The sequence below is a fragment of the Sitophilus oryzae genome, unplaced genomic scaffold (assembly GCF_002938485.1).
Source record: "Sitophilus oryzae breed Bouriz unplaced genomic scaffold, Soryzae_2.0 scaffold_1494_pilon_pilon, whole genome shotgun sequence".
Lineage (NCBI taxonomy): Eukaryota > Metazoa > Arthropoda > Insecta > Coleoptera > Curculionidae > Sitophilus > Sitophilus oryzae.
The window spans coordinates 349685-370627 of NW_022146163.1; the positions used below are offsets into that span (position 1 = coordinate 349685).

The following is a 20943-nucleotide window of genomic DNA, read 5'->3' on the forward strand; positions in this document are numbered from 1 at the left end:
AACTTATTATATTGTATTACTCTTCTAATAGTAGTTAAAAACGATTTAATCATAAAATTAGTAGTTAATAATCCAGCTCTAATTCTAGCCATACCAACTGATTTTGATATTTGTATTTAAAAAAATATTAAAAAAATAATCGCAATGATTGTCTTGACTAGCGTATACAAAAGAAATAAGAATATATATTTTCATATTTATACATATACCGGGTGGTGCATCGTGCATCGTCGTTGGAAACATAGGAAATCCCATGCAAATTTTGAACTGTCCAGATATTGACTCCGCTATTGATTTTATAGTGAAGTCGTAAATAGTTTTTTTTTCTGATGAATCTGAACAATTTTGGACAAGCCAATTTTGAGTAATTTGAAAAAAACAGAATCAATTTTTAAATTAAAACTGAATAGGTAACAATCAATGTCCTTATATTCTTTAGTCATTGATTTACGACTTCGCTATAAAATCATGGAGAAAATTTGAATGGGATTTCCTATGTTTCCAACGACGATGCACCACCCGGTACTATGCAAAAGTTACGTTAGATATAAACGACTTATTTTGAAATCTTCTTTCCTGAAATCGAACTACTTATGTTGAAAATTAATATCGATATCAACTCCATTTACTGATGTCATTGTTCGTCCTCTTCCAGAAAAATGGTCGACTGTGGTACCAACATTAATTGTGGATTTGCAATGTTCGTTCCCGAATGAGTAAACTGGAATTTTTCCTTGCACCCTGGTTGAATGACCAGAATTGTTATGATGCTGGTATGTCAATCTACCACCAGAACCTATAATAAAAAGTAATGATAGTAAAAAGAATATAAAAATTAAAAAATTATCGATTTTATATCGATCTTCGTTTGGAAATGAAGAACAATAATCAAATTTTTGAAAAAAAAGAATCAAAATCGTCCTTATTTATCACTTCAACTTAATTGGGTAAAGCTAATAAAATACTAACACTCTGCCATGAGAAAAAAACGTTGTAAAATAAAAAATCATGCTAATGAATCAAATAAAATCAAACATATTTTGGTCTCATTAATGATCATAATTCAATTAATAATACATCTATATTGATTTTATGCATACCAGGTGTTGAATCGTCGGACGGGACATAGGAAATACAATGTAAATTTTAATGGGGTCAATTATTGGCTTGCCTAATTATTTTAGAGAATAATTCTATTTAGGTTTATTGAAGAGCACTAAAACCCACATTCAAAAGAATAACTTTAGATATTTTTGATTAGCTCGTCTACGAGTTATCGCCGATTTCTTTTTAAATATTTCTCCTTTTTTATGGCCCTGTATTTACTTATGAGCACCAGTCAAGGTAAAAGATAACTGTCAAATGAAGTTGTCATTTCAGAAATTTACCTATTTAGTGCTTTATTATTATTGAAAACTCATTCCTACATCGGAAATCTTAAAGATGTATTTATAAATACAAATTAATATAAATTAAAGTAAAATAAAGTAATCAATTACAAGGTTAATTATAGTATTATTACAATATTCAATAACTTACTAATTTAGGTACTATTAAATTGTTAGAACTAATATTAAAAAATCACAAATAGAAATTTCGCGTAAGAAATAATGGCCCGATAATATTGTCTCCGAATATCCCTGCCCAAACATTTACTTTCTGTGGATATTGCGTCCTTGTTTCGACAAACCTGTGTTGGTTTTCTTTGTTCCAATATCGATAATTTTGAACATTGGGTTCATTATTTAAGATAAACGTGCATGCGTCAGTGAAACATATGTTTTTTAAAAATTCCCTATTCGTGTTTGCTCTTTCCATCATATCAAAACAAAACGTCTGCCGCCGTATTTCGTTCCCATCTCGTAGTTCTTGGTGCTTTTCATACTTGAAGGAATTGTATTTATGTCGTTTCAAAATTCGAAACGCTGTAGTGTGATCTATTCCTAGTTCATCCTCAAGTTTCCTTGTGCTGATCTTTCCATCGTTCTCTTCCACGCACAATAAAACTTCCAAGTCGGTATCATTTCTTGCATCTTCTCTTTGTTCCTGCCTTGCTTCACATCTGCAGTTATTTACTAGGGTACCTTTGGTCTCGAATCTCTGCATATTCTTTGCGATTGTAGATTTTCCAGGTATCGGTCTATTCGGATACAGAGCAGCAAACATGTCTGACACCTTTTGATAACTATTTCCTTGATAATACTATTTAATCATCAATACTTTTTCTTCGGTAGTGTAATTCATGGCTAATATTTTCGATGTAGGCATGAGTTTTTAATAATAATAATAATAAAGCACTAAATAGATAAATTTCTGAAATGACAACATCATTTGACAGTTATCTTTTACCTTGACTGGTGCTCATATGTAAATACAGGGACATAAGAAAGGAGAAATATTTAAAAAGAAATCGGTGATAACTCGTAAACGGGCTAATCAAAAATATCTCTAAAGTTATTCTTTGGAATGTGGGTTTTAGTGCTCTTCAATAAACCTAAATAGAATTATTCTCTAAAATAATTAGGGAAGCTAATAATTGACCCCATTAAAATTTACATGGGATTTCCTATGTCCCGCTCGACGATGCAACACCCGGTATACTCCTACATACAAAACATATATGATCATTTTCATGGTTAGTGGTATATCAGATTTAGAATAAAAATGCTGCCTATTTGATCGAAAGAAATTTACCGTTGATTGTCGCATTCAATTGTTTTTGGTCACTTCCTGGTTCACCGGAAATTACTACAACTATGATTTTCCTTGATTTACGAACAATCTTCGGATTGTCACGGTTTTTTTTTTAACAGGACACTGTTGCTTCAATGAACACCTCAGTAGATTGAAGCTAAGAAACAACGGCGAATGCACATTCTGTGGGGAAAATTGGGAAACACCAGAACACCTCATCACTGAGTGCGCCGAGACCACAACCATTATTGTTATGTAGAGATGAGCAAAACTGCGATTCTCCAATCGCAATTGAAACTAGTGATGGCCGGAACAGCGATTTTTTAATAACAGGTTCAAGCTGTTCCAGTTGCAAAAGATACCTGTTCCAAGAAACCTGTTCCAGTTCCAAACTGTTCCAAAACGAAAATTAATACCGTACTTGCGTCATTCTGATTCGGTTGCTATTTTTCTTTTTAAATTTATATAAAAGAATATTTTTTGCTTAAATAATGAGAACTACTAGGGATTTTTCTGTTTTCTCTAAATTTAATCTACTATCTATGTTGCTATATTACCAAGATATAATGTTTTTTAACTAAAAATTAAAAAAAAAACTATCAAATTTTCGAAAAATATAAACTTTTCAAAAACATGTTTTCCCGAAAAAAACTCATGAGAATCGAAATATACAACCCCTAAAAATATGTGCACTTATTTAAGACCCACCCTGTATAAGCACTAATGAATAAATATAGATTTATAATTTTGTGATATACTTAAAAAGTAAATTCTTGGAAGAGTTTATTTTTTTTAATATCTACTATATTTATAATACAAAACAATAACCGACTGTTCTTACACTGTATTTTTCAAAAAAAAACTATAATGCGATAATTATATTGCATTTGGCAACATCGCCAGCATTTTTTTTATAATAAAAAATGTTCCTTACCTATTCTGTTTCTATTTACATTAAAAAAATAAAATATTTAAAAAAAATATTATTTATTATTTAAAATTTATAATAAGAATTTAATTGAGTTTTAATTAAATATTTTAAATAACGGTAACAGCTACACTTGTTTTTTACGCCCCTGTATCCCGATAACAGATAACACCTGAACGGTCGCGTCCGCTAGACTTGGCTAGACTAGCGAAACCGATATACGACCTCGATTATCAACTCAAACCAGTTCTTTTTACTTAACTATTTCAAACAGTTCCAAGTTCCTAACTGTTCCAAGCCCTAAACTGGTCCAGGTCGCAAACTGTTCCAAGTCTCAAACTGTTCCAAGTCCCACTGTTCAGGTTGGGACTTGAAACAGTTTAGGGCTTGGAACAGTTTAGCGCTTGGAACATTTAGTGACTTGGAACTGTTTGGGACTTGGAACAGTTTGGGTCTTGGAACAGTTAAGTAAAAAGAACTAGTTTCAGTTGAGAAACGAGGTAGTATATCGCTTTAACGACGCGGTCGCTTGGCGTTATATTATCGAGATTGAGTGCGAGTGCACTAATATAGTGCTTAGACGTAAAAAAAACAAGGGTGACGGTTTTCGCAGCGTTGCCGATATTTGATAAATTTATTTAAAATTCAATTAAATTTTTATTATAAATTTTAAATAGGAAATCAATATTTAAAAATACTGAAAGAAAAGAATATCTAACATTTACTATTTTATATATGTAAAATAGTAAAACACATATATAAAATAAAAACAACTTACATTCCTAAATAATAAAAACAAGAGGTTCCTTTGTCGGTATATATACATTTTTTATGCAGAGTTTTTTTAATGTAAACGGAGTAGGCGAAGAGAATTTCTTACCATGAAAAAAACGTACTGGCGATGTTGCCAAATGCAATATAATATATAATTATCTAATTTTGAAAAATACACTATTAATAATCTAGTATCACAAATATAGTAGATAACATAATTTAAACAATTCCAAGAATGTATTTCTTTAAGTATTTAATTTAAGTTGCAGTGTTTTGAAACAGCTGGAACAGTTGGAACTGGAACTGGTATAGGATAGCACATAAACCTGTTCCAAGCCAGTTCCAAAACAAACCTGTTTCGAAAATAACAGATCCTGTCCCAAAGCGTCATCACTAATTGAAACTGCGATTGCGATTTTAATATTTAAATATTACATGTCATTTCCTATCGAATAAAGTAAAAAAATACCGAGGGTGTCATTTAAAAATCAAAAGTTGTAGTCATTTCCAGTGAAACAGGAAGTGACCAAAAAGAATTGAATACGTCAATCAATCCTAATGTATGTCATATGCTTACATAGCAAATCTCGTTTTTCAGAAAAAAATAAAAAAGTTATAGAGGCTAACCACTCTTGAGAAACACCCGGTATATTGCGATCTTGGCTCTAGAAAAATAATACCTTCTCTATAAATAAATAAAATTAAAGAAACTTGGTCAAGTGCGAGTCGGACTCGCGCACGAAGGGTTCCGTACCATTCATTATCTATACATTAGACCACTATATTATCACAGATATTATTATAAACTGTTTTTCATATTTAGCTGAAATTTTGAATATGCGTATAAGTAATTTGAAAAAAAAGGAAGAAACACATTACTTAAGAGTACAAGTGTCCACAGGATATTAAAAAAACACAAGTTCCGCCCGTACAAAATTCAGTTGGTACAAGAACTCAACGAAGACGATTTTGATCGTCGCGATCGTTTGGTCGCCGATCGTGAAACTATGAATGAACGAGTGGCGAATGATAATAATTTCCTATTTAATGTGTGTTTTTTCGGATGAGTGTACTTTCTTTTTGAACGGTGTCGTTAATCGGCACAACTGTCGGTACTGGGCTGAGGACAACCCCAGGGTTTTTCACGAGGTGCACACACAAAACCCTCAGAAATTGAACGTCTGGGCTGGTATTTTTTGAAATTCTATTATGGGTCAGTTTAACGATATTGAGAAGAACTTCAACGCACAAGTCACAGAACAGCTATCTAGCAACTACCGCACCTGATCGTTCAGCCTTGTGGCAAGTGAAAAAAAAATGCGTAAACATCTAGAAATAATAAGAAAAAACCCTCAATTGGTCGAAGGAATTTATCCTTATACAGGGTTGTTCACCACATACGACACGGTGTATTCTAGCTAAACGATTAGATTTTTACAAATTTTAAGTTTTGGGTTCGTTGAAGGACTATTAGAGGTACAATTTAAAATTATTTTTACAAGATACAGAGTGTCCCAAATAAGTAAAAAATATTATAGTTGTATTTTTTAAATGGAACACCCTGTATATTATTCTATTTTTGGATTCTACGATTGAAATGAAGGTAAATTTGATTAAGGTTTATCACACTTAAACCTTACCGTTTCTGAAATATTTTCAATTTTATGAAATTGCAGTAAAAATTTTAAGGCCTAATTTCTCCAAGGGTATCAAAGTTTTTAATACTAAATATTTACTGAAGATTATTTATTGATCAGATATTGTGTTGCAATAATAAACATTTTACTACCTTATACAGAGTGTCCAAAAATTTATATTAAATAATTACTAGCTTTAAACGGCTATAACTTGTTTAATTTAAATGGAATACCCTATATATTTTCGTGGATCAGATGCACAATGTAATTGTCTATCAAATTGTATTATACCATTTTTACCCATCCCTTCAAGTTTTCGTAGAAAATGCGTTTCCTTATAATTTAGACCTCATTTATCAATATACCCATGGAATATTGACATTTCAGATTTTTTTATAGCACCATATATGTACAAAATATACAGGTGGAAAATATTGCAACCATAGACTTAAAATAAAATATAGACTACACTATTTACATCTCAACGCGGACAGACAATATTTTTTGTACACATGTTTACATCTGGGTACAGTCGACCGAGCCTTCCTCATCCAGCCTATGTTGTCACGTCTTTAATATTATCAATATTTTTTTTCTTGTTATACACATATATTGAGATATTAATACTACAGTTTAATAAAGTAGGTTTTAATATTCCAGAGATGTATTAAATAGTCCTTATACTACTAAATTATAAGTCGGATACTGTTTAAAAAGGATAAGTTCTTTACAATATGACAACACCGATTAGAGGCGAGGGAGCCTATTCATTCATTTATTACCTTGTAGTACGTGTCGCACGTGTGCGGTAAAGCTTTGTTGCCGCTATCTCCCCGGCTGTATTAACGCATTTTCTTAGCTTGTAGTGCTTAAGTGTTTATTTTATTGACTTTTTCTGTTCAAGAACTATAAAATATGGTTCGCCAGTGCCAAATTTGCAAGAAATTTGACTTAAATAATCCATTTAAGTCTTGAAACGACTTTTGACCGGTAGGCAACTCTCAATTTACCCATTGGGAGTCAGTGGCGTTGTTGTAGAAAGGCGCTTATTTAGATAATATTTTAGTAAAATGTAAAATCTGAATTTTTTCTCTTACATTACATTATTTACTTACTTACATTGTAACAAAATCATAATTATAACCCTGTTAATAATTAATAATGTTTTTATTAAAAATATATTCCGGTTTATTCTAAAATTATCTTCAGAATCTAAAATAACATACAAGAATTTTAAAATGATATTACATTATGAAACAATATTTTTTAATATACCGGGTCGTCTCAAAAGTGGCTACCCCCTATAACTTTTTTATTTTTTAGATAAAAACAGATTTGTATGTTAGTAGGTATATGACATAAATTAGATTTATTGACGTATTCAATTGTTTTTGGTCTCTTCCTGTTTCACCGAAATGATTACATCTTTTGATTTTTAAAGGCATCCTCGGTATATTGCTACTTTATTCGATACAAAATGACTCTGAATAGAATGACATATCATATGTCAATTTTTTGACATTGTCGCTTAAAAACAAATCGTATTTTAAATTTCAATCCAGGGTGCCATGGTGTTGTTAAAAACACTAAGTTTTAATCAAGGAGCCTTGGAAAAATAGTTTTGATCGTCTAATAATAGGTTTCGTGTCTTGTCTAGGCCGGTTAAAAGCGTATGTACAAATCGTATTTTTAATCATACATATGTCAACTTTTTCAAATGGAACAAGAGTGACTCATTAGCATATTTGGAAAAAGCATTTTTTTATGAATATATTGATACCACACACTTGGTATTTCGAGTCAAATTGTCGTTATGAACCGCGTGTTACAATTACAATTAAACCATATGCGAGAATGTCAAAAGTTGACATATGATGTGTCATTCTATTCAGAGTGCCATTTTCTATCGAATAAAGTAGAAATATACCAAGGGTGCCGTTTAAAAATTAAAAGTTATAGACATTTCCGGTGAAACAGGAAGTGACCAAAAACAATTAAATGCGTCAATCAATCCTAATTTATGTCATGTACTAACATACTAAATCTTGTTTTTTTATTTGAAAATATAAAAAAATTATGGGGATGAGCCACTTTTGGGACGCACCCGGTATAATAAAGACAGTACCGAGTTAAATAAATGTAGTTTTCATTTTATCCACTTCCTATCACCTTCCTTGCTTTAATGGAACAGATTTATGTTTTCTCTAATTTACATAAGACATCACTTAACCAGAAAAAAATTACAACAATCATATTTTTTTTCTCTCCCTGTCGCCGATTCTATTATATCTGTGGAATAGATCCTGTTTTGATTAATATTAGGGGTTGTAAATGTTTGACTAAAATTAATAATTTATTATATTAATTTCAAAAATTACGTAATTTCGATTATAAAATTTCTTCTATAACGTGTATTTTATTATTTTATCCTTTTTGGACTCTAAGACGTTTTTTCTAAACTTTTATTTAAAAAGCCTGTCCTAAATCTTAATAAAATATAAAAAAGTTTAAATACGATATATTTTTAATTTAATTATAGCTTCATTAAAATAAAAAAATTACCCGGCTATGATACGGAGAGTTCAGGTGTACTTGAGAAACGAAAGACAGTGTTGTGTTTCTCGGCAGAGTCGTCAGGGAACGACCGTTACGACAGAGACAACCTATCTATCGCTCGTGTCGCACTCGTTATAACCTAAAACAATAACACAACAATAACAAGACAGTGTCTGACCGCATGTTCCAGCTATTTATGAATGAGATGCTCAGTCTATATTTTATTTTAAGTCTATGATTGCAACCCATTGGCATATAAAAAAAAAACTATTTAAATCTTTGTAAAAGAGTATACCAATTAAATATCCCACCATTATTTTCGACCAAAAACACCAAACATTTTAGTTAATTACATACTTTTAAATTGTTTTAATTAATAAGCTGTTCTAAATAAATATGCATTTGGCTCAGAAATCAATATAATAATAAGTTATGAAAATGAACGTCTCTGTTTTTAAAAATAAGCATTCGTCAAAAAATGAAATACAATATATAAAGTGTTACTTTTTACCACACTGTCTAACACACACAAAATTCAGTTTTTTTGTATTTGGAGCAATTATTATTAATCAACGTAAACAGTCAATTAATGTAGTTTAAATACTGGGATCATATTAATTGGTCCTCTTTAACAAAAAATATTTAAACAGTTTTTTTATTTTTTAATTAAATAAGCGAACTATAGCGACAATATTAGTATCTGTATCCTTTGAAAATTTGTTACATCTTTAAAAATAAGCTAAAATGTCAATTCCATGGGTATAGTGATAAATGAAGTCTAAATTATAAGAAAATGCATTTTATACGAAAACTTGAAGAGATGGGTAAAAAATGGTATATTACAATTTCATAGACAATTACATTGTGCATCTGATTTACGTAAAATACATGGGGTGTTCCATTTAAATTAGACAAGTTATTGCCGTTTAAAGATAGTAATTATTTAATATAAATTTTTGGACACACTGTAGAAGGTAGTAAAATGTTTATTATAGCAACACAATATCTGATCAATAAATAATCTTCAGTAAAAATTTAGTATTAAAAACTTTGATACTCTTGGAGAAATGAAGCCTTAAAATGTTTACTGCAATTTCATAAAATTGAAAATATTTCATAAACGGTAAGGTTTAAGTGTGATAAACCTTAATCAAATTTACCTTTATTTCAATCGTAGAATCCAAAAATAGAATAATATACAGGGTGTTCCATTTAAAAAAATACAACTATAATATTTTTTACTTATTTGGGACACTCTGTATCTTGTAAAAATAATTTTAAATTGTAGCTCTAATAGTCCTTCAACCAACCCAAAACTTAAAATTTGTAAAAATCTAATCGTTTAGCTACAATACTCCGTGTCGTATGTGGTGAACAACCCTGTATACTCTGATAAATGTTTAAATACACTTTTCAAATTTCAATCCTTCATATTTTCTCAATGACTCGACCGATTTTCAAAAGCGAAGCGGGGAAATATAGAGAATAGAAAGCTCTTTTCATTGCAGTGCCCTTCCCATTTGAAAAAAGTTGGGGGATGACACCCCCGCTTAGAGGGTTGAAGAGTTTTTGCAATCATTTTTGGGGCAAAAGTTGTCCCCCTCACAAACAAAATTGACGTGTTTTTGGATTTTTTGAAAAAAAAAAATAACCTGGAAGTTATGCCTTGCGGAACGTTTTCGATGGGCCACCCTGTATATACTTACCATTGGGATTTTGAAATCCAATGCTGCCGTATTGAGAATTATTGTTTGCGCCACCCCCGCCAGACCAATACGCTTTAGAGCTGCAAAAGAAAAAATATATTTAACGATTACAATATTTTAACCCGGATTTCGCCAGATCATATTTTTGTGTGTTGTTACCAGTGGTAAGAGATTTAGAGATAACAATATCATCCTTCATTTACTAAATGTATTCCAAGCCAGAGAATCACCCTGTATGCACTGTGATGCGGTGACTGTTGTGTAAAAACCGTTTCTTCATTGGCTGGAGGGAAATTAAGAGCTACATTATTTTTTTTTGTACAGGGTGTCCCATTTTAGTTGAAATCATACGGTATCTTCGTTATTCGTGAAGATAGAAGGGTGCGGTGTGCACATACCTGGGCCACATTTTTGTCAAACGGAAGATGCCGTAAACAAAATTTTCATAGCCCTCTTCGTTTTTTAGCTACAGGGTCTTTTTGAAAATTTTGCAATTTAGGACACCCCCTGTATCTCTGTTATTGTTAAAGATATTGAGACGGTGAAAGCTGTTTATTGTAGAACATTTTGCGTAGAATACAGTGGCGTAGTCTGTTATTCTACGAAAATAATATTTTTAAAGATATGAACTAAAGTTATGTTTTTCTTTTAAATGGAACACCCTGTATATTTATAAATTATATCATCTGGCTTGCCATAAGCTTGTCAAAATATATAACACTCTATACTTATTTTCACTGTTTAATGCCATATTTAAAAAACAATTATTAAAAGATCCTATTTATTAGTAGGCGATGATTGATGATAAAAGATACTAAAGAATTATTAAAAGTATATTGCTATATGTCTTTTGTTTTATTTTGAGAGCCACTAATTAATTCTTTGTATATAGAGAAACTTAAATATCTACCGCTATTTCTAAATCTTGGTAGCTATCGTATCGGAACTTTTAAATATTCGTTTAGCTAATTTACGTGAAATATACTTTCAATCAAACGAAACTTAACTTACAACGAAAATATTAGAATTTTGTTAAATTATTATTTCTCAAGTTAATGAATTGGAACCAATGTACCCATATGATGGCTTCCCTGATTCCCGGATTTGTCCGTTCTCAATTTCTGATTTTGGGGATTTTTGAAATATGAAATATATCGTAGCAACTAATGTGATGTAGAACATCTGGAAAGTGCTTTAATAATGCAAGCTTTTAGATAATTGCAAAGCCATCCCATTATAATAAATTCCCATATAAAAAAGAGAAAAATATATTCAGAGGTTGAGTGGTAACAGTTCAAAAGTAAAATATATCAATTTCAAATAAAATTTTAATATGTGTATGGCTATTTTCAAAATACATTTTTAATATACACTACTTTATTATGTTAACTTAGAAAATAACTTTAATTACCTTTAAAATTAATAATATACAGGGTGTTTGATAGTGATATTTATTAATGCTGAAACGTTAGTAATGAAATATACGTTTAATAATAATGGAAATGATTTATTAAAATGCAGTACAAAAAATGTTAATTGACTAAAAAAATACTATAATAACAAATTTTTTCTGTTTGCCATGTTATTTATATAGACCTAAGTAGATTTTAAAAAGTGACACAGGTACAATTAATAATATATTAGTTCGGCATAAAAGTTGCTGTCACGACATAGTACAATAAATTAAAATTCGTAAAATAAATTAAAATTATTAATTAAACAAATCTTTATAAAGAAACACAAGTATATCAAATTTGGGCCCAATCGAACGCCAGGAAATGGTATTGTAATATGGTACTACATTATGGTACCCCTTGATACGCTTCATGGTACCATAATATTGTAATGTCATCAAAAATACGCAAGTATAGTCAAATATGAGCCCAATCGAACGTCAGGAAGTGGTATTAAGGTACCACTTTATATGCATCATAGTACCATCATATTAAAATGTCACCGAAGATACTTATACTATACCAAGTATAAGTCCAATCGCACGCCAGGAAATGGTATCGTATATGGTATTATTATGGTACCTCTTGATATGCTTCATGGTACCATAATATTACAATGTCACTGAAGATACGTAATATAAATATGCCAAGTTTAAGCCCAATCGAACGCTATGTATCGTAATATGGTACTATATTACGGTATCACTTGATATGCTTCATGGTACCATAATATTGCAATGTCATGAAAAATACGCAAGTATATATCAAATACCGTATGATACCGAAAAAAAACGGCGTCCAATTGGCTGGGAAAAGACGATCGATGACATTTCCCATATAAATTTACACATAAAATGACAGCGGTTTTCATTTCATAGCAATCGCTAACGCCATTTTTTCCCGATTATACGGTATGAACACAATTGAACGTCAGGAAGTGGTGTCATAATAGTAGAACAATACTTATTATATTGTCGCCGAATTACAATCAAAATTTAGTATTCAGTTAGAATCAAACGTCAGGAAGTGGTTTTAATTCAGCTCGTAAGATTTAACTCCAACTAACATGGCAAGTTAAATACTTAAATGTTTGAAAAAAGAGCTCTAATCTATTTTAATATGTTTAAATGATGTAGCAAATTTGAACGTAGGCTTTATCAGGAAGTATTACAATATAAATTACATAATGGCAACACTGCATAAAATTCTTTTAAATTTCGTTTGTAGAAAACTGTTTTCTTTTAAATTTATCGCCCTCTGTTATGTAGTAGTGAAACTACCGCATCAAAATATCTGATTTGGAGACAGGCTTTAAAAGTCTGTCTCCTTTTGAGACCTACGATTTTTTACATGTAACGAGGCTTCTGTTGCGTAGCTAGATATTCTGTGATACTAGGAATTAGGAATACGGTAGCGTAGCTTGACAACTGGGGGCCTCGGTGCAATACTTTTCGAACTCCTCTGAGTAAAAAGGTAGACAAATTTGACGCAAAAAACTCTGCGGTTGACAGAGAAAACATGAAGATAACTATCTCTATGCTTGATTTGAATTGGGGAAGGACTAAAAGCCAAGTCTGAGAACTAAAAGTTAAGTCTAAGTTGTTGTTTAAATTTTGCTAGAATAGTTTTACTAAAAATTAGTCATAGCAGAGAAGAGTTAAATGAGGTTCTAACTAGATTAGATAATCTGGCCGTATAGTCCTGGAAGCTTAGGCCGTAAAACCAATCAAGAAAGAAGAAGATTAGATAATAAAATATTAATATGTTTCCAAGGTATTGCCTAGGTTTTTTTCGTTTGAGTCATGGCATTATCATACAAGATGCCACATGTAGAAACGAGGCAAAGTTACGTGATGAGAATTATACCAAAATTAAAACATGTATACATGACGAGGCTGCTGCTGTACCAGCAAAGAGAGAATTTCTTTCTACAATCTGTAAGAAAATATATACCTGAAAAGCTAAAAATAATGTATTTCACAGAGGATTGGGCCAAGTGAACTGAATGAATCAGGAAGTCTTAAAATTTCTCAATATCGTGATTCAAAATCGTAGCATATTGAAGACCAACAGAACAGACCAAACAGTAGAACCCTGTGAAACTGAGCTATTTTCTAGTAAAAATTCAGATGTCCGACCCGATATTGATCTTTATAAAAATTTTGATCAAGACAATTTCAATATTTTTAAAAAATCGGAGGCAAAAGAGATTTTTTCGCCCGAACGAAAATCGCCCTTACTTGGGGTGATTTGACCCTTACCCAGGGGGTCCCAGAAATAAGTGCAAGTATTTTAAGGGGGGTAGATTTTGTCAAAAGAAACATTTTTTTTCTTTACCGTTTTTCAAGTAAGTCCAAAATAACCGAGTTATTTTACTTTGAGAATTTAAACAAAAAATGCTTTTTTGCTTAAATTTTGAGAACCACTGGATCTTTTCTGGAATTTCTTTCATGCAAATTTAATCTACTACCTACATATGTTGCTAGATTATCAAGAAATCATGTTTTTTAACTAAAACTAAAAACATTTCCAAAAAATTTTTCAAAAAATTCCAAATTTTCTCAAAAAAAATGATAGGCGTGTTTCTGAGGCCGTAATATACTACCAGTTAAAATACTTGCACTTATTTCTGGGACACCTTGTATATTAAGAAATAATATATGTTTCTTCATTATGGTCATTTTGTTTTTGTGGATTCGGGCCGGTTGTCTGTTATTCCCAGGCCGGTTTCCACTTCCCCATCCACCCCTTGTAATATATATCTATATATATATATATATATATATATATAAATAATATATATATCTATATATATGGTATATATGTTTTTGTGGATTCGGGCCTATTGTCTGTTATATATATATATATATATATATATATATATATATATATATATATATATATATATATATATATATATATATATATATATATATATATATATATATATATATATATATATATATATATATATATATATATATATATATATATATATATATTACAAAGGGTGGAAACATATTTTATTTATTAATATACAAGGTGTCCCAGAAATAAGTGCAAGTATTTTAACAGTATATTCGGTCTCAGAAACACACCTATCATTTTTTTTGAGAAAATTTGGAATTTTTTGAAAAATTTTTTGGAAATGTTTTTAGTTTTAGTTAAAATACATGATATATATATATCCATTTGAGAAGCTCATAGCAAGGCAGATCATATGATTTATAAATACATTGTGTCCCATTTGAAAAAACATAACTTTAGTTCATATTTTCAAAAATATTTTTTTCGTAGAAAAACAGACTACGCCACTATATTCCACGTAAAAAGTTCTACGAGTGTCAGTTTTTACCTTCTCGATATCAATCATAATAACGGAGATACGGCGGCTGTCCCAAATTGCAAAATTTTCGAAAAGACCCTGTAGCTCAGAAACGAAGAGGACTATGAAAATTTTGTTGACAGCATCTTCCACAAAAAAGTGGCACAGGTTTGTGCAAACCGCACCCTTCTATTTTCACGGATAACGGAGATACTCTACTATGATTTCAATCAAAATGAAACACTCTGTACATAGAAGACGTGTATAAAATTCTATAATATCTTCAGAGATTTTACCAACCTGTATCTCAAAAGATAAAATGTTTAGGATATACATTCATATGAAGTATTTTTCTTTGAATAGGTTCAAGAATTACCCCCTTAAATATTATCATGTAATTAAGGAACACCCTGTATAAGTGTTCTACTTTTTTGAGAAGCAAGCACAAAAGATTTTTGATATAAATATCAAAAAATATACACGATGTTTTTAAAGGTGCGTCTCAAAAGTGGCTCACCTTTTTAATTTTTTAGATAAAAAACGAGATTTGGTATGTTAGTATATGACATAATTATATATATTATAGGATTGATTGACGTATTCAGTCTTTTTCGGTCACTCCCTGTTTCACCAGGAATGTCTACAACTTCTGATTTTTAAATTGCATCGTCGGTATTTTTTTGCTTTATGCGATAAAAAATGGCACTCCGAATAAAGTGACATAATATGTCAAGTTTTAACATTCCTGCTTAAAAAAAATTGTATTGTAAATTTCAATCTAGAGTGTCATATGGCTGTGTTAAAAACACTAATTTTTAATCAAGGAACCTTGGAAAAATATATTTGATCATCTAATGTTTTTCGTGTCTTGTCCTGGCCAGTTAAAAGGTGCCCAAATCGTATTTCTAATCATATCTCAATGTTTTCATATAGAATAAGAGTGGATCATAAGCATATTTGTAAAAAGAATTTTTTATGAATAATTTGTTACCTCACACTTGGTATTTCGGAACAAATTGTCCTTACGAACCAAAGAATATACCTAGCTAGAAAAAGAATGGACTCTGCCATACTGAAAAATGGTCCTACAGAAGTGGCGCCATCTATTGAGCAGGGCTTGTTTTAAATGGATCGAAGCGCGGGCTTTTTAAATGAGCGTATATATTGAATTTTACTCTAAAATAATTAAATTTGATTATTAAATCTTATTTTTTACACAAATTCAACAATACTAATAACAAGTATTGTGATTTGTAAAAAAAAAAGATTTAACATTATAATTTATACAATTATTAAATAAAATTAAAGCCAAACATGTGTAAATATTATTTATTATTTAAAATTTTTATTTATAAGTCAAATATTTAAACATCTTTTATTCTAATAAAACAAGACCAACGTAATACGCCCAAAGTTTTGTAAATGGAGTAAATAAGTACTTAAATGATGGCAAATAAATTAAATGATGGCAAAAAATAAATAGGTACTTAGATGATGGCAAAAATAAAAGACTTACATTATATTTTTAGGGCCACAAACAAAACGAATTGTCTAATCTAATTGTAACCATATAACAAATTATAGTTTGAAAAATGTTTTGATAATCATTTGATAATATTCAAAGAATATACCTAGCTAGAAAAAGAATGGACTCTGCTATACTGAAAAATGGTCCTACAGAAGTGGCGCCATCTATTGAGTAGGGCTTGTTTTAAATGGATCGAAGCGCGGGCTTTTTAAATGAGCGTTTTTATTGAATTTTACTCTAAAATAATTAAATTTGATAATTAAATCTTATTTTTTACACAAATTCAACAATAGTAATAACAAGTATCGTTGTGATGTGTAAAAAATAAGATTTAACAGTATAATTTATACAATTATTAAATAAAATTAAAGCCAAACATGTGAAATATTATTTATTATTTAAAGTTTTTATTTATAAGTCAAATATTTAAACATCGTTTATTATAATAAAACAAGACCAACGTAATACGCCCAAAATTTTGTAAATGAAGTAAATATAAGCTTTTTTCGTTTTTTTCCTGTTATTACCGATTCTGAACCGTCCTAGAACTGTGATGCGTATGCGCAGAAGGAAATATGAAGACATTATTTCATTTGCGCATGCGCTGCAGAGTTCTAGGACGGTTCAGAATCGGTAATTACAGGAAAACGAAAATACCTATAAATAGGTACTTAAATGATGGCAAAAATAAAAGACTTACATTATATTTTTAGGGCCACAAACAAAAGGAATTGTCTAATTAAAACACATACAGGGTCCGGCAATAGTGCGTCGGGCATCTGTAGCTCCTAGAATAAAAAACTTGAGAATTTTGTTTAAGTGCCAACCTAAAGTATGTACCAGGATGTATTTCAGGAAAATATTTTAACTTCTATAGGGTGGCTCAAAAAAGTGTGAGTGGACCTGGATGATTTTTTTTAAATGGAACACCCTGTATATTATTTCATTTTTGGCTTCCTTTCAGATCACGTTACATAACCCTAAGATATGAATAAATATATTTCGATAGTTTCAGAGATATTAAAAAATAAATCAAAAATATATATTTTTCAGCCCTTCTTAAAAAAATTATTAAAAATACAAGAACTTTTCTGAAATCAAAACTACATTAGGTATTTACATTAGATGGTCTGTTCTTACTTTTCTATAAATATGAAAATCTTAAATTATACAGGATGTTCAAAATTCTACGCCAAACTTCATTTTTCTAAATGGAACACCCTGTATATTATTTTTTCAATAGACGGAGAATTAAAAAATGAACATTTTTTTGTATTTAGAGTATTTCAAAATTTTGAACGGTTTCGCAGATATTTGCGGTTTTATATTTCATATGGCATTTTCCACAGTAAATTTTTATCAAAACCAATCAATGATTTTTCTCTCATATTTTACCATTGAAAGCGCCATATGAAATAATAACTGCGTGTATTTGCGAAATCGTTAAGAATTTTGAAATACTCTAAATACAAAAAATGTTCATTTTTTTACTCTCCATCTAATAAAAAAATAATATACAGGGTGTTCCATTTAAAAAAACAAAGAAAAAATATTTTATATTTTAGAAAGTTTGGCGTAGAATATTGAACATCCTGTATGATTTACGATTATCATATTTATAGAGTGAGAACAGACTATCTAATGTAAATACCTAATATAGTTTTGATTTCAGGACAGTTTTTGTATTTTTAATAATTTTTTTAAGAAGGGCTGAAAATATATATTTTTAATTATTATTTTTAATATCTCTGAAACTATCGAAATATATTTATTCATAGGAGGGTTATAAAGTGATCTGAAAGGAAGCCAATGCGAAAAATGCAATAATATACAGGGTGTTCCATTTAAAAAATCATCCATCCACTCACACACTTTTGAGCCACCCTATAGAAGTTAAAATATTTTCCCGAAATAAATCCTGGTACATACTTTAGGTCTGCACGTAAACAAAATTCTCAAGTTTTTTATTCTAGGAGCTACAGGGCCACAAACAAAAGAAATTGTAAAACACATATAACAAATTATAGTTTGAAAAACATTTTGATTATCATTTATTTGATAATATTATGATTGGTGCTATGACAACAACAATATTTTTTGAGAATTTGACAATAATATGACAATGGCCGTTGGAAACTATGGAAACTACAAAAAAATTCTGATTTAACACCATCTGGCAATAACTAGTAGCAACTTCTTAACCTAAAAATTAATTGCACTACCACCTAGTGGCTAGGGCTGGAACTATTTTATTTGAGATTTCCGTGGAAACGGTGGAACCGCTTTTGCTATTTCACTTTCCCGCCCCTGATAATATTATGATTGGCACAATGACAACGACAATATTTTTTGAGAATTTGACAATAGTACGACAATGGCCGTTGGAAACTATGGAAACTACAAAAAAAAATCTGATTTAACGCCATCTGGCAATAACTAGTAGCAACTTTTTAACCAAAAAATTAATTGCACTACCACCTAGCGCCTGAGGCTGGAACTATTTTATTTGAAATTTCCGTGGAAACTGTGGAATTGCTTTTGCTATTTCACTTTTCCGCCCCGGTTATGAACCACGTACACAATTTCAAATAAACCATATGAGAAAATGTCACAAATTGACATAATATGATATGTCATTCTATTCAGAGTGTCATTTTATATCGAATAAAGTAGAAAAACACTGAGGTTGTCATTTAAAAATCAAAAGTTGTAGTGATTTCCGGCGAAACAGAAAGTAACGAAAAACAATTAAATACGTCAATCAATCCTAATTTATGTCATATACTAACATACCAAATCGCATTTATTATCTGAAAAAATAGATATGTTATAGGAGTGAGCCACTTTTGAAACGCACCCGGTATACTTAATATTTTAAATTTGTGCAACTTGTCCCCTGACCTCTACTGATATTCGAAAAGGGTATTTTCGGAAACGGTAATTTACAACATTAAGAAAAAACTATAAAACGGAGAAAATGTGCAAAAAAACTCAGTGAAATCTACAACGCGAAGCATCTGTAACATTTAAGTGGACCGCTTTGAAAATCATATTCAAGATGAAAGCTGTAATATTGCTGATAGCCACATTGGCTTTTGCAGGCTGTACACCATTGCTAGTTCGTGACGAAAATGGACAAATTTATACTTTAACTTCAGTTTCAAGCCGTCAAAAAAGGTAATATTCTTTAGGTAATTCTTCTTTAATACCATACAACCGAAAAAAAAACGGCGTCGAAGACTGCTGGAGAATGTGAAACGATGATAATTTATAAGTTTTTTTCCGTATCCTCATAATCGAGAAAACCAGATATATGCCACTTTTTAGCCGTCTAGACTCAAGAACAGTTAACCTAATAGGACTGCTCATTCAGCCAAAAGTGTCCGCCAGGTGCATGCGAAAACTACTCGCTTTGTGACGTCATTGTAGCCATTGTCATGGTTATTAGTCCTTATCCGGCAACCAATAATACACACACGTGCATTATTGGTTACCGAATGCAAAACGTTCATTATTTAGTTTATTTATTTAAACACCTTATATGTATGCAGTATAGAAAATTAACTGTATAAATCGTATTAAATACTCGGATAATGCATTTTTAAGAACAGCAGTTCCCAGCATCACCTTTGCAAGCATTCTTTTTTAGAGTACTTCCATATTTTTGCTTTAAAATAATTAATAAACAAAATCGTGGGCACTTAGTATGCACTTTGTCACAATCCACAACACAAAACGAACGTATTTATACACTATATAGCTCTAAAAACTTTAAAGACACCTTTTTCACATTTAAAATTGACAAAATAATTAACTCAAAATTTCTCAGCTGTTATTTTTATAAGTTTACCATAGGCAACTAATAATACACACTATCATGACAAGGCCACGAAGGCTTTGACAAGGGCTACAATGACGTCACAACTGTCAGCTGAAGCGCGGGAAGAGGCGAACGTACGTCTTATGAGGATGAGCAATCCTATTAGTTTACCGTTCTTGGTCTAGACGAAACAATTTTTACTTTATCTTTAAACAATAGCAGCCGATTCTCGTGACATAGTAACAATATTAACTGACATGAACCGGTTTTTCATTCAAATATTTATCTAGTACTCACATATTTAGACAATGTTTCGAATAAATGCATAGTTTTTTATGAAAATTTACATTCTATTGTGTAAAAGTTACATCGGCTTGCGTGATGCAAACTACATACCCTAGTCAAAATAAACAAAAAAAGGGGGTTAAATAACAATAATTCGCATAGAGCTGAAAATTGGTACAGGTCTTAAATACATTATTATAAATGATACCTGAAAAGTCCCACCGCTCCCACGTGTG

At 30.6% G+C, this 20943-nt stretch overlaps 1 protein-coding gene and 1 long non-coding RNA gene across 2 annotated transcripts in view; one reads left to right on the forward strand and one right to left on the reverse strand.

The window, feature by feature from the left end:
- The window catches only part of LOC115877461, a 25649-nt gene continuing 4706 nt past the window's right edge, over nucleotides 1-20943 (reverse strand). Inside the window, exons 2-3 of the long non-coding RNA XR_004049354.1 lie at nucleotides 10296-10375; nucleotides 1-796 (exon numbers count right to left, since the gene is read on the reverse strand). This is a non-coding gene — a long non-coding RNA (uncharacterized LOC115877461). The remainder of the gene's footprint in view (nucleotides 797-10295; nucleotides 10376-20943) is intronic.
- The window catches only part of LOC115877460, a 14449-nt gene continuing 13075 nt past the window's right edge, over nucleotides 19570-20943 (forward strand). The window contains exon 1 of the mRNA XM_030893615.1: nucleotides 19570-19779. Within this exon, the coding sequence (XP_030749475.1) occupies nucleotides 19661-19779 (119 nt within the window). The 5' untranslated portion in view covers nucleotides 19570-19660. The remainder of the gene's footprint in view (nucleotides 19780-20943) is intronic.